The sequence below is a fragment of the Abramis brama genome (genome assembly GCF_963993115.1).
Source record: "Abramis brama genome assembly, chromosome: 9".
In the NCBI taxonomy this organism is placed as follows: Eukaryota; Metazoa; Chordata; class Actinopteri; order Cypriniformes; family Leuciscidae; genus Abramis; species Abramis brama.
The window spans coordinates 10277040-10293310 of NC_139971.1; the positions used below are offsets into that span (position 1 = coordinate 10277040).

Below are 16271 nucleotides of genomic sequence, written 5' to 3' on the forward strand. Positions count from 1 at the left end.
TTGTGTTCCCTGTAACAATTTGTTTTTGTTTTAAATTGAATAATGAAAACCATAAAATTCCTAAATAAGCGTGATGCTTTAAGACATAATACAAGAAATACGTGAAGAGATTGTTGAAGATAAAACGAATATGAATGGTTGGTAAGGCTTTACATTGTGTTTTTAAATACCATGACCAGCCCTGAGCCAGGTGAATGAATAAATAGGCTTTTAATAGGTGTTAATATTAAGTTAATGAACGTGTGCAAAAATGTTTTGGATTCATAGCCTACTTGTGAATGTACAGCAGCACAAATTAACAAAGCTAAACCTAGTACCATTGATGCATGGCAATGTTTTTCTTCCAACATGTTGGATTATATAAAGGAATGACCATATAAACTTTTTTTTCCCCCTTTTCTTTCAGATTGTTAAATTATTAATACTATGTCTGTTGCTCCACCTTTTCCCTGTCTGTTTGTTTGAATGGATGTTACTTTGTTTTGTCTGAAGACAACAAAAAGTTAATGAAGGTAAGATCATTCAACGTACATTTTTCATTTTTCTTTTGTCCTTCTTTTGTTATGACCAGTATAAGTGGTTGCTTCCTGAACAAAAGTGCCCATCCATTGATATTCTGTTTTATTTTCCACCATTGGAAAATTGTACGTTTGTTTGCTAGCTAAGAAAAGGGGCATTGGGTTTGTTTGAGTCAGTAACCTCAAGTATGCTTGCCCCTTTCTGTAGCCTGTAGAATGACTGAAGGTCATGCCACAGATGTCTCATATCTCTTAAAGTCTTTGATGTCTTAATGAAAATTCAGAGATGAGTTTGGCACAGCTGAGGGTTCGAGTGTCACGATAATGTTTTGGAAACTCAAACCGCAAGGACACGAGGATCACACAAGGTTACGCTGAGTTTTTATTTTGACTTTTGAATTATCCTGATCCAATCCCATGCAACCGCTCAGATATAAAAGTGTATGTCTGCAGTTGTGGCGCTTTAGACTTAAAGAGGCTGTAATTTCCCATCTGTTCATATGGCAGGTGAACTGCTCCAGCCCTGTGGAATGAAGCCGGTGCGTCTTGGCGAGGCTGCGGTTGACTTCCTGGTCGAAGGGGCCCGTAACGGCACTGAAGGGGCCCAAGACAATGTGTGTGGAGCCACGGCCACACTACTGCTGCTGTTACTTTGCCTGCTGCTGGCCATCAGACACCATCGGCCAGAGAAATCTCATGTGCCGGGTCGGTAGGGTTTGTTTGAAATTTTGTCCTTTATTATTTTGCAGCATGTTCTGGAAATCATTTTCATTCTGAACTGATGGTTGTGGGAAAGAGGGGTTTCAAATTGTTACATCTCCTATCATGTGGTGTTTATCATTTGTTAGTGACTATGCTGTATTTACGTTTTGGGTAAATAGTAGTAACGTAAAGTATATTTATAAAACGGATGGTCTAAATTCTGATTGAATAAATAAAGGTTCATAATAAATGTGACCCTGAATCACAAAACCAGTCACAAGTCGCACAGGTATATTTGTGGCAATAGCCAACAATACAGTGTATGGGTCAAAATTATCGCTTTTTCTTTTATGCCAAAAATCATTAGGATATTAAGTAAAGATCATGTTCCATGAAGATATTTTGTAAATTTCCTACGGTAAATATATAAAAGATTTATTTTTGTGAGTGAATGCTGCACAATCACGAACATAAATGGTCAACTTTAAAGGAGTTTTGTGGTCCAGGGTCACAAATGTAAAATGACTATAAACAGACACCTATGAGCACATTTAATATTAATGCACCTAATTGCTACATTGTTTTGCTAAATGCCACTATAAACAATAATTAGCAATACATTTAACTATTTACTGAACAATGGTGTATTTTTCACATATTGTTATGTTATAATGGGGTCATAAAATCTCTGTTGCATGAAATTGATTTAGATGAATTATATCATGTCACATGTTATCATGTTAATTACTTGTTTGCTGCAATGTGTTTTATTCAGGTCCTTGTTTCTTCCTGGGTCTGGGTCCTTTTCTCTCTTACTGTCGGTTCATCTGGTCTGGGATCGGGACTGCCAGCAACTACTACAACAGCAAATATGGAGACATTGTGCGGGTCTGGATCAACGGTGAGGAAACTCTCATCTTGAGCAGGTAAGTCCTGACACACACATCACCCCTTGTGAAAAAGAAGTATACTTTAGCATATCTTAAAAAAAAAAAAAAAAAAAAGGTACAGAAATAATATACATTAAATTTAAAGAATATTCTTAAGTGTGAACTGATTGTAATCTTTTCAGACACTTAATTGTATTTTATTTACAGTTAAACTAATTATATTATAGTTTAAATTTATGTTAATTCAATTAGTTAAGTGGGACTCATCTTTATATGTAATTTCATAATTACTTCTATTGTCTTTGAAATATGGTTAAAGTGTACATCTGACAAGCATTAAATATACTTTAATATAATTTCAATTGAAATTGAATGTCATGTATTTAAATATATTTATCATTACACATTTGTAATGAAGTTGCAATTTAGTACATACATTAACTTTAAATGCAAAAACTCACTACAGTTAAAATTATAATCAAGAACCTTCCATGTGCTTTAGCATGTTAGTCAACACATAATAATAAGTCAATTTTAAAGTATGACATAAAATATTAAAACATAATGATTGAAATGTACGTTAAAGTTAAACTTTTAATTTACATTATTAAATAGTCACAAAAGTGTACTCTCTTTAAGTGCACTGAAGTCACCTTGTATTTCATTAATATTATAATATTTGCAGGTACAGTTTTTTAAACATACTTTTAAGTTTTGAAGTACACAAGTGCACATTCAAAACAATGAAATGTCTCTTTCACAAAGGACAGAACATACCAGCACCAATCACACAATATTCCAGGATAAATGAACCCAAATGTGGCATAAATGTATTATTCTGATGCTGTGTGCGTCACAGGTCATCTGCTGTGTGTCATGTGTTGAGGAGATCTCTGTACACCTCACGCTTTGGGAGCAAACTAGGTCTGCAGTGTATTGGGATGCATGAACAGGGCATCATATTCAACTCAAATGTGGTGCTCTGGAAAAAAATCCGCACCTTTTATGCTAAAGGTGGGCATGCTTTTGGTAAATGTGCATACATTTTTTTAAATTGCATGATCAAATTTGACATCTCTATGTCACAGATATATTTGAATCTTTTCTCTTTTGCAATTAATTTAGATATCTAATTTCATTCCACTAGATTTTAGCAGTGTTTGTTTTGTGTTGTGCTAAGCATGTGTATGTGTGTGTATCAGCTCTGACAGGTCCAGGGCTTCAGAGAACTTTAGAGATTTGCACCACTTCCACAACCACACACCTGGATGATCTGTCTCACCTGTCGGATGCTCGGGGACAGGTGGACATTCTCAACTTACTGCGGTGCATTGTGGTGGACATTTCCAACAGACTGTTTCTAGGAGTCCCTCTCAATGGTCAGTCCTGAGAAACACTTGCACTAACATACAACAGCTCAAAAAGGTATATAGGAACTTAAACCTTTTGTTATATGATGCCATGCCATTTATTTGTAAGTCTGACTTATATAGTTCACCCAAAAAAATAAATAAATTCTTTCATCATTTTCTCACTCATGTAGTTCCAAACCTCTATGACATTTAATCTGCTTCAGAACACAAAATAAGATATTTAGAAAAATTTCTCAAAGTTTTTTTGTCCATACAATGAAATCTTACTCCAATCTTTTGAATGACAGTGTATTTATTTTATAGGTAACACTTTATTTAGACGATCCACTATAGGCATTCTACTAATTATAAGTAACTTTCCAACTACATGTCAACTTATCCTACTACAGTCTACTAATACTCTAATGAGAGTTAGATGACAAGTTACTTATACAGATGGTGCCCAACCAGAATGAGACTTTTACCGCCGCCGTTCCCGCGGCGGCAAAATTGGGATGTGTATTTGCTGCCTTTTACCGCTGAGTGGCGCTGTAATCACAGACTTTGAAAAGTGTCAGTTTATTCTCTTTATGACGTAATCTGCCGCGGCAGTAATCTGAGCTGAGGTCACAGATAAATTCAAGATAAATATTGTGGTTAAACGAATTCAAATTCATTAAATTTAAACAAAGTAGACACACGTTAACATTGTGTGCCCAGTTTTTCTATAATTTAGAAAGGCTATGTCAATAGGTTACTTGTCATTTACTTCGTGTTATTTTAATGTGTTTGTAGATTTATTAACTGAAACATAACAGTGAAATAAATTAAAATAATTTACCGTAAAATTAAAACATTTTCAGGACTTGCAGTTACTAACCGATGTTAGTCGGTTTAAGCATTCTTTGTTATATTCAGAATTAAATAGGCTTACATGTTGATTATCAATTGAATTCTTTAATAAATAATCAACCACAATGCCTATTACTGCCGCAGCAAAAATAAACCAGTCGAATTTCAAAGTCGTTCGCGAAATGACTAGGCTATACCGGGTGGCGCAAGTGACAGGGCAAAACAGCAGCAACTGCAGCATTTTAAAAGGTAAGTTTCCTATATGTTTATTTAAAAAAATAAAATAAAAAAAACATGACGCAAGATCTTGTAAAAAAAAAAAAACGTTTTTCATTATTTGAACAAAAATGAGACTGATTGAATATGTAAAAATATAAACAAACAAAGCAGAGAATAAAACAAACTTTTAGGGAAAAAATATAGGCCTATTATGCTACAACAGAATTGGTTAACATTAACGAAAGCAAAATATGTAAAAATACATTTCAAACAAACTAAAACAAAACAAATTCGTGGCCGAGTGGTAGGCTATAACTTACGTTTCAATAATTCAGATGACACGGGTTCTAATCCCGAACAAACATGGGCTACTTTTTTATTATTAATGCAGAGAGATTTGATAGTTCTAAAATATTGCTACACCATATTGTTTTTTTCTCCTATAGCCTATATTAAATATTTTATATTTATAAAATAAAATTACCATTCATTTCCATTTTACATTAGGGACAATTTTTATCCAACAGAATGGCTGAATTAACATCTGCATAAGAATAATAATAATAATAATAATAATAATAATAATAATTAATTAATAAATAAATAAATAAATAAATAAATAAATAAATAAACAAACAGCACAAGGTCTTGTAAAAACACTTTTTTTATAATTTTTTCGACACATAATTTAGAGACAGTAAATTGCCAATGTTAAAAAACACGAAAAAGACGATAGCTCTGTGGTCAATGCATTAACAATAGCCTCTCAGAGCTTCAAACGATTTGAGATCGAATCTCAGTGTAGCCGACAGTGTTTATGTTTTTCCATTCTTGATGCTTAAATATGCATCTGTTTATTAAAGTCAATCATCTTGTTTAATTATCAATTTACAACATAAATTTGCTACATTCCAGTTGAGCCGCTGCAAAGACGACACATCTGATGAAGGAAGACTGTCAGCCGATTGCACCAGAAAATTAAGATGATGAAGCTCCCTTTAATCTGCTAAATTATTTTTTTTGTGTGTGTGTGAATCATTCACGAGATTGAGATGACTGACAGTGATACCCGGCCATAGCAACGGAAGACATTTTTCAAAACAGATCGAACAAATCAGAAAAATACTTTCAATACAGTATTGCTTTCAATTAAAAAATAAACAATGAAAATGTAAAAGAAAAAGAAAATTAATTAAGTTTGAAAACCCATCGCACATTTCAAGGTATGAATAAAGTGTCGGGACAGTTTATTTATTTAAACAGGGTTGCATCGATAGAGTTTATTCCCTTTGTGATGCAAAATAAGAAACACAATCTTATTCTTGCAACATTTTAAATTTCTATTGTCAAAGAAATTGCAGCTAAATTAAAAAATTAAAACGGTACAAAACGAAAAAAGTTCAAAGCAACATAAATTAAGAACAGGCGTTTTTCTTTGCCTCTCTCACGCTGGATATTTTTTTAGTAAGTTTGGTCTCCCTCACTGCGCGCGGCGGGTCTTTCTCGAAATTAAGCATTTCATCGTAAAAAAAACACCATACAACTGATAATACTGTATATGTCGCTGTGTGTCATCCACACAAATCACGAAAGAAAAAACTGTAACAAATAGCTTTTGTTCCTTCAAAGATACAACATGCCTTGCTGAATTCACCTTACAATAAAACGAGGTGGGTCGCGAATTAAAGAGCTCTGTATCTGCTAAATTGAAATTGTGTGTGGAAAACCTTTAAATACAATCAATAAAACTACAATATATAATTTAATAAGATATAGGGCCTACTGTACATAGACTATGGACTTTTGGAGATTTTGAGATTAATCCTTAAAAGAATTTTGCCTTTGCCTGCTCATCAGGCTGGCTCCGACACTCTCCATATGAAAGACGGAACATTAACACCTCTGTCCTGCACCCCCACGATAAAGCAACTATTGCCTTCTCCAAACCCCCCACAGGCTAGCTGAGTTTGCAAAACAAAACAAAGAGTTTGCCACTCGTCGTGGTGTGCCAAAACACTTAATTATAAACTTAAATATTTCATTCAAAACAATCTCAAAACGCGTTGTGACATTTTGAAAAGCCGCAGATGCATTACTGCCACTGGAACCATGAACGCAAATACTGGTTCTGATGTTATTGTTTGTCGTTTAAACGTCATACATATATTTTAACAGAACTGCTTTTGAAATTACGATTGGAATTTTTATAGGCTACAGAAGTAAAGTCATTGTATAATATTTGTTCCTTAGTGTAAAATGGAAATGCATGGTGATTTTATTTTGTAAATAGGCTATAAGCAAAAAACTATGTTTTAGAACTAGACAAATCTCTCTGCATCAACAATAGACTATAAAATGCATTAATAGGCTAATATAAAAATATCAGTAGTCCAAGTTAGTTCGGGATTCGAACCCGTGTCATCTAAATGATCGTAACGTAAGTTCAACCACTCGGCCACGATTCACTCGTTGCGACATGGCCTAACGTTCCAGTGTGTGTTCGCTCACAAGAGCGAGAAGCGCTCCTCATTCAAATGAACGCGCCGCCGCGTTTGTCGAACACTATCAACATGCCAGAATAAAACCTGGCTTTAGAACAATGCATAGCGTGAGACATAAGGTGTCTCAACTGTACACAGTCTACCCTATACAGTGTGAATTCGTTACAAGGTTTCATTTAATTAAATTAATGTGCAGCAATTTGTACAAATAGAGTCTATAGGCCTACTATACTGTTGTAGCCATTAAATAATCTCATTAAGTATCATATTTGTTAAAATATTATAATGTTATTTTTTCCATCTATGTTGAATATGAAAAGTGAACAGCATGAGTAAGATAGGATGCATTATATCGAGAGATGGATATGGAGTGGGTCAGACATGATTTTGACCACTTCATTAAGTTTTGTTTAGTAGAAAACCTTTCTTTAAAGTGAATTTCGTTTTCTATAAATTGTATCTTAATTTTAATCAATTTTTCATCAACCAATTGCCTGTATTTAATAAGTAAGAGAAGCAAATATAACAGACACTAATCATGGAGGCGCCCGCGCGGTCACTTGCATTGCACGTCAGCTGGAGCGCATCTCATCCTCCTAACTTAACGAAACTCAGCGTATGCCTCACACAGACATGAGAAATACATCAAATACACAAAGCTTGAAATGTCTTCAAACGAAATAATTCAAAACGAAAATAAAAAGGCTACTCTCTGATTATGTCTTTATGTGCATTTCTCTCTAGGTGCGTTCACTACAAATATGGCGATCGTCAACTTCATCTTTGCAGTCGACACTGTCAGAAAACACTAGTTTATTGATAAAAATCCATGCACGCATCACCGGATTTACAAATACACATCTTGCTTGTTGCACGCACACATATTATGTCGAAAAAACGAAATATTATGTTGAAATAACATTATTATTAATAATACATCTTTTAGAATATTTGATTAAATGCTGATGGTTGCGCTTGTTCAATTTAATAAAATTAAAACTTTAATTGTGATAATTAAAATAATTGAAAATTAAATATTTAGTGGCCAAGTTTTGCTAATTTATTATATAGGCTATTATATGCCTATTGCCTATATTAAGTAGGTCATATTAAGACAAGGCATATATTAAGTTATTTTAGCTGTTATGAGAAAAATAAATCTAACGAAATCTAAAATCTAAATCTAATAAATCTAAAAAAAAAATCTAACGCCAATTCAACATGCCAGAATAAAACCTGATTTTTGAACAATGTGTAACGCCACTCGGCCTGGTGTGCCAAAACACTACATTTTAAACTTCAATGTTTAATTCAAAACAATCTCAAAACGCGTTGTGACATTTTTTTAAAGCAGTAGCCTAGCCAATATAGATTAAGGGCATTGAAACCAGGATCTTAACTAAAACGCGTTCCGCGTAATCTCTCAAAAATTATGCCACACTACTCCATGTATTTTTTTTTTTTAAGGACTGCTTTTGAAATCACTATAAATTACTATCCGATTGTATCGCTCACGAGAGCTCTTCATTTATCTAATTCCTCAATAGAATAGTAAAAATATTCAGCGTCATTGCTCCTAATATCGTCTCTATTTTTAACTTTTGATTCTAATTTTTCAGTTCTAAAATTGATTCTATCTTTGGTTCTATTTTGTTGTAGCCTTATAGGCCTATTTATATATGTGAAAAATATGCCTATTAGGCTTAGGGTTTTATATTCAACCCACTTACATTTTAAAATACGGCAATTGCTGCTGATTTGCACAATGTCCCTTTGCGCCACCTGACGGTCATTTCGGGAACGACTTTGAAATGCGGCTGGTTTATTTTCGCCGCGGTAATAGGCATTCTGGTTGGGCACCATCTGTAGTTTGTAGAATGTCTAAAGTGGACCATCAGAATAAAGTGAAACGCTTCCCAGACAGCAACATAGTGTCGGCCCAGATCCGGGCCACATCCGGTACATGTGGATTCCATGCGTACCAGATGTGGGATGGATCTGGCCCGACACTATGTTGCTGTCTGGGTTTTATATGCTATGTATCTTGGCGGGCACCGTGATTTTGCCAAGAAAGACATGTTCCTGGAGCAACATATTTTGTTGATCCTGGAGCAACATTCTTGTCTGAAAATTTTGTCCTAACCATATCCCTAAACCCAACCCTACCCGTAACTTATCCCTAAAATCAGAGGGAAATGATGGTGAATAACACTGATGTAGAAGCACCTAACCCTGGTTGTAAGCCTAAACTTGACATAAATTGTAAACTTGTCCCTCAAATCTGATTGGTTGATTGGAATGGTGAATGAACAAATGTGTTAATCCAGGAACATGTTGTACGTGGTGAAATCACGTTCAGCGTATATTGGCATAATCCCAGACAGCAAACGTAGTGTCGGCCCAGATCCGGCCCACATCTGGTACGCGTTGAATCCACATGTACATGCGGCACGGATCTGGGCCGACACTATTGGTGCTTTCCCATTACCAGTACCAGCTCAACTCGACTCGGCTCGGCTCGCTTTTCGCTCCGTTTTCCATTGCAGATAGTACCTCCACAATAGTACCTGGTCGTCATAGCGACGCCGCAGGAAACTGCCGTGACTTAATCTTCTACGCGAGACACACCTGCTACCCACACACACAGGACAATGGAGGAAATTGAGTGTATGCTGTTTTTGGATGTTTTTGTTTTTGCTGTTTTTTATTCAGGATACTCCGTCTGGCGCGTGCAATGATGACGCAGTGAATAGTGACGATTCTCTCTGACCAATCAGCAGTCTGCCGTGTTTTCATGTCACATTTTAGTATCGCCTCAGCTCGCTTAGAACCTCGCCGGAGGTGGTACGAAAAAAAGTACCTGGAAGCAGGTACAGGTACAACTTTTACACAGTGGAAAACCAAACAAAGCTGAGTCAAGGCGAGCCGAGGCGAGCTGGTACTGTGTAGTGGAAAAGCTGTCTGGGATCATGTATAAGCACGAGCATTGTTTGTGATCATAATATTGCTTTTTAATATTGCTTTTCACTAAATAACATATTTAACTGCTTGAGTCTTGCTGCTGTGTTGTAGAGCGTGATCTGCTTCAGAAGATTCAGAAATATTTTGACACCTGGCAGACAGTATTAATCAAACCTGATGTGTACTTCAGACTGGACTGGCTGCACAAGAAGCACAAGAGAGAAGCGTGAGTTCATGATAGTGCCATTTTGTTTTGGAGAAGTGTGTAAATGCATGTAAATACCATGCTATATGAATATGATAGCCATGATATTGGTACGACCACAGTGCTTTTTTTGTAAGGAACACTGTCATAAATGCTGCATTCAGCTTTGAAGTTCCTTCTTTTGGGACTGAATTGTAAAGTGAATTTTTATTTATTTATAGTGTGTTTGTGTGTGTTTCAGTCAGGAGTTACAGGACGCCATCACGGCTCTGATCGAGCAGAAGAAAGTTCAGCTGACACATGCAGAAAAACTCGACCAGCTCGACTTCACAGCAGAGTTGATATTCGCTCAGGTGAATGTGACATGCCAGTATCTCACACACACACACACACCTCTGAAGCATATATAAGAATGACTGACCTGTGTGTGTGTGTATGGGTGTTTAGAGCCACGGAGAGCTGAGCGCCGAGAACGTCAGGCAGTGTGTGTTGGAGATGTTGATCGCGGCTCCAGATACTCTCTCTATCAGTCTATTCTTCATGTTGCTGTTACTCAAACAGAATCCGGACGTCGAGTTGAAGATCCTGCAGGAAATGGAAACTGTTTTAGGTCTGAGCGCACACACAAGATACAGTCATTTTGTCTTTCACCCCATGTGAAAAGCATACTTTAGCATACTTTTAAAAAAAGAGTACTAATTATGAAAATAATATACTTATATATAAAGAATATGCAAAAATTGCAAACTGAATGTAATGTGTTCACACTTAATTGCATGTAATTTACAATTAAATTAAAATGTGTTATAGCTTCAGTTTATATTAAATGCAATTTAATTAAATTAATTAAATTAATTAAACTCTTAATTGAACTTAAGAGTGCTTTTTTGAGGTAGGACTTAAATATTAAGATTTAGAACTTCATATGCAATTTCATAATTACTTCTATTGCCTTTGTGTACTGCCAAATACACTATAAAAGCATTTATGGTAAACTAAAATATATTGTAATGTTTCTAGTGAAACTTAAATGTCATGCATGTAATTTTTGTTCTTTAAATGAATAATTTACTCACCATCACCATGTCATTCCAAACCTTCTAGATATATTCTGTGGTAGGCCTACACAAAAAGAAAAATGTTGAAGAATCTTTTCGTAACTCTTTTCCATTTAGTGACAGACTTCATTAAAGACGTCAACATTAAAAACATTAAAGTATCATGAAAGTAGGGTTTATCAGAGTTTGGAATGACATGAAAATAAGTAAGTAATGGCAGAATGTTCCATTTTGGATGAATTCTTCATGTTTGATTGTGTAGTCAATGTTTGTTTCAAACTGCTTATTTAAACATGATGTTGTGACTGTGTTTTGTAGCTGGTCGGAGCCTGCAGCACTCACATCTGTCCAGGTTAAACATTCTGGAGAGTTTTATCAACGAGTCTCTCCGGTTCCACCCGGTCGTGGACTTCACCATGCGCCGGGCGCTGGACGATGATGTCATCGAGGGCTACAGAGTGAAGAAAGGAACAAACATCATATTAAACGTGGGTCGAATGCACCGATCCGATTTCTTCCCTAAACCGAATGAGTTCAGTCTCGACAACTTCCAGAAGAACGTGAGTCTATATTATTATAATATCTCTTTCTTGTCTTATTTTTTGGTCTTTAAAGCCCTCACAAACATTTTTCATGCTAAACTATTAGCCATCATTCAAATAAATAAATAAGAATGATTCTGTTCAATGGAGATCCCATGTTAATTGTATTATTTTTTTAAATATTTTTTCTTTATGATTCAAACACTAGTATTGTATTTAAATGCTATTTAACTTTGATTTTATAATAGAAAATTCATAAAATATATAGTAAATAGTAACAATGTATCAATGTTCACTACTTTAAAAACTAATGCATTATGTTTCATTAACATCATTTTATACAGCAGTTGTATAAAATCTACAAATTAATTTTTTTGTTTTACCAAAATACCATAAATATAAAAGCTATTGTTACTATTGTAAAATTATAACAAATTAAGGAAAATTAGTAAGTATTTGGACTAGTATTACTAATACTGTAAAAAGTAGTAACCTAAGTATACTGTAGGTTAATATAGATTAATATTAAAAAAAAACTTTAATATAGATGCTACCAATTATTTTATTTTATTTTTCTAAAAGGTGTAAGGACTTTTTACAATAATTTATAACACACTAAGCTTTTATTTTATTGCATAAAACGTGCCTACTAATATATATATATATATATATTATTAGTAGGCATTATATACATTTCCTTAATAAATTTAATTTAATATTTGTTCATTAAGATATATAAAAAGTCAAAATAATGTGTTGTGATCATGTCAACACCAACAAAGTAATACCTTTCTCTGTCTCTCTCTAAAGGTGCCGAGTCGTTTCTTTCAGCCGTTCGGATCAGGCCCGCGGTCGTGTGTGGGAAAGCACATCGCTATGGTGATGATGAAGTCCGTTCTTGTGACGCTGTTGTCTCGTTTCTCCGTGTGTCCTGTGAAGGACTGTACTGTAGAAAGCATCCCGCAAACCAACAACCTGTCTCAGCAGCCGGTGGAGGAGCCGTCAAGCCTCAGCGTGCAGCTCATCCTGAGAAACACTCTCTGATTCACCTCCGTCATATGTGCTCTAAAACACTCTTACAAAATAGGCAATGGCATGGAAGTACCACTTTTGGTTCCCCAAATGAACCTTTCAGTGAACAGTTCTTAAAAGAACCATTTTTTTCTTAGTTTGAAGAACATTTAAAAAAATCTAAAGAACCTTAATTACAAACAACCTATTGTATATTGGAAAAATTCAATGAATGTTAAAAGTTCCTCATGGAACAATAGATGCCAATAGATCTGTTATTTTTAAAAGAGTGTGCCATGTATTTATCTACTGCTTTTAGCTGTCAGTCTTTTAGATACTTGTTTTTAAATTTGTATGCAGTGTAAATGTAATTATTGTTATAATGTACGGAGCCCCTGAAGGGACATGGCACTACAAAAAATATGAGATGGGAGGCTAAATGCTTTTGCGTTCTCTCCCAAAATTTTTGCGTTCACTCGAGAAACTTTGTGTTCTTGCAATGAACTCAAAAGCTTTGTGAGCGAACGTAAAGTTTCTCGGGGGAATGTGAAACATTTGTGAGAGAACGTAAAAGCATTGACATATAGGCAAATATTTCTTCCTATCACACATTTTTCCTTCACCATGTCCCTTTAGGGGTTCCGTAATAATGTATGATATTGTCTCATCCTGTGAATTACTGGTTCAGACTGTTTTTTTTGCTGTTTATAAAGTGTAATAAAAGTATTATCAAGTGGTGTTATTGTAATTAATTGTTTTATAAAGAGTTTATGTAATATTACTGTGTTTAAAGAAAGGTAGTGCAAAACGTTTAAACCTTCTGCTGTGTTGAAAACCCTGTAACACATTTTGTGCTCCAGCCTTTTAAAAATAGCTTGTAAATCGCTCCTTATGCTATATCACCAAATATTGGATTCAATCTTTTTGTCATCTTTTTGTTTTCTTTCAATTATTAAAGGTTTTGTATTTCTTTCTGGAACTGTTTGATTGTGGGCCACTGAGCCTGTATGCCTGAAAAAAAGCATTACTTGTGTCAATATTCAACAAAATATGGAAAGAATTTGCACTGTGTAGACTGGGTAAACCCAGCCTGATCTGCCGGCGATTTGATTGAGCTTGGTCTGGTGATAGCCAGACTAATACTAGTGTACTTTAATGTTTAACCAGGAAGTTTGATTTGAAATGCTTTTATTTTGTACAAAATGGAACAAAGTCACACTTGTGGTGTTCCCGGTCAAAAATGAGGCCTACAATCAGTAAAAAGATAAATGAAAGAAAACAAGTTGACAAAAAGATTGAATCCCATTTTTGGTGATAATATAGCATACCGAGAGATATGCTTTAGGCCAGTTATTTTTGACTGGGAACACCACAAGTGTGGCTTTGTGGCATTTTGTACAAGATGAACGCATTTCAAAACAAACTTCCTCGGTAGTTTGCCACTCGGTACCAACTGAAGATACTCGATCTTCACCGCTATGGAGGTATTTTGTCGTGTCTACTGTATTAATAATGCTATCAAGAATGCAACCAAAGCACAGGATAGCAATAAGTAGATGGCCATATAAGTAATTGTAAATCATACAAAATAAATGCCATGATCACTAGATTTTATACAGGTGTTATGATTTTGTAAATGGTGATCAGCAACCAAATATTGATAATGTGGAAGTTACTGCCTTTTGCCTTGGCATGACGTCTCACTTTTTGCTGACAAAAAAAGGCAGAGTACGGTAACTTTAAAATAGAGGTCAAAAGTCAAGTTTGAGCTCAAGATTTTTTTATGTAGATCATTTTCATTACTAAAACATATAATTGCCAGATTACCAGTGTCCTACCTATAATTAATTTGGCGTCATTTCAAATCTTTGGCGTCAAATCTTTAGTCATTATTCTCAGTTCCACACTCTTGCGAGTTAAAGTCTTTTGCCTTTGTAGGGCAGAAAATGAAAAAGAAAATGCATATATCATGCCTCTATAAAAATAAAAAATATTGGCTAGATAGCCAAAACGATATTTCAGTATTTTTGTACATTACCTCTTTACCGGTTTTTCAAAGTTGTAAAAGTTAAGTCAGGGGTATAATAATTTTAACCACTTAATAGTTAGTTAAAAAGAGAATATAGGAAGACTTAAATTAGTATTTTAAGAAGTACATGTTGTATATTAATAAAATATATAGCCTAAGTAACATTTATGTGTGTAGATAAATTGTACAAAACAGACACTTGTGTTGCCTTAAGGGGGGAGTTTTTCATAACTTGATAAATTATCAGATTTGTGCTGAATGTGTGCTAAACCACCTCCAGTAGCCTACCTCTGTATTTTGTGTATGCGGTCATAATGTAATTTTCACCAGCAGAGGGCATTGTCACACCATAGACACTGTGAGCACTGCATGTACTGTAAATAAATCATCCATGAACTTCACAACTGTTTGATTTAGATGATTAGATGAATTCAGAGCTGTCGAGTTTTAAATGAGTTCAATGAACTCAAAACTAGTTAAACTCAAAACAGATGTTCAACAGACCCCATTCAGCTCCTGTGTTTAGCTGGCAAGCAGCATAAGGGTCTCAGGGTCCATTAGCTTTTAGGGGCCATTTCTTCCATATGGGGCCCATAAAGCCGTCAGCCAACACATAGAGAGCATGAACACCACACACACATACACACACCACTGCTTAATATGTCATGAGCAGATGTAAAATTACCTTGGAGTACTTGGTATGCATATTGAATTATTTCATAAGTTGGTTGTGAATTGGTTGTTTTGTATTATTATCATAATCAGGCTGCTTAAGGCACAGCATTCATTCAGAAAGACCGGATCTGCACTGCTTATTGTTTTCTGTGAGAATCACTGGCCGACCCTTAGATGAACACGGAAATGAATATGACGCATGTCTCGGTATTGCCGTGGTAACCTGCACAGCTGTGTTTGTGGCAACCAGACGGTACTGTAGACAAATACACATTGTTACACTCAAACAAAAACACACCTGTCTGATCCAGAGATCTCCATGTCAATGCTCTCTAACCAGGAAACAGGAAGACGTTTATCACCAGACACATTGAGATATTCATGCCAAAAGCTAGACATGAATAAAGAGAAAGAGAGAGCTCAGGTCTGTTTACCTCTTCTCATTTAATTTAAGTAAAATTTGATCATTTTCATAACAGTTCTACCAGAAAGACTCGGGAGAATAAATACTGTGACAATTAAACATTTATTAACAGCCCAACAAGCAATCAAGTTCTTTGGCGTAGGCCCCGTCCGTAGCTTGCAATCCGAGGGTCCGGATCTGCATATCCTGCCTGAAGACGAAGGCAGGGGCGCAGCCGACCCCCTGCGAGGTATGGGAAGGGACTATCCTGGTGGTGTTGGGGAGGATGGAGGGAAAGACCCATCTTGGTGGTGGTGGGGAGGATGGAGGTGAATTGAAGCGTCAGCATCTGC

The 16271-nt window shown here is 35.4% G+C and overlaps 1 protein-coding gene across 1 annotated transcript; it reads left to right on the forward strand.

Annotated features, from left to right (window-relative positions):
- Positions 1 to 1018: 1018 nt before the first annotated feature.
- On the forward strand, positions 1019 to 12908 carry cyp19a1a (cytochrome P450, family 19, subfamily A, polypeptide 1a; the record flags this gene model as incomplete). The annotated part of the gene is made up of 9 exons (XM_084123716.1): positions 1019 to 1223; positions 1996 to 2146; positions 2970 to 3124; positions 3313 to 3489; positions 10107 to 10221; positions 10442 to 10553; positions 10648 to 10810; positions 11577 to 11818; positions 12611 to 12908. 9 exons carry the CDS (start codon positions 1019 to 1021, stop codon positions 12842 to 12844), a joined length of 1554 nt encoding a protein of 517 aa, XP_083979842.1. The 3' UTR covers positions 12845 to 12908.
- Positions 12909 to 16271: the final 3363 nt, after the last annotated feature.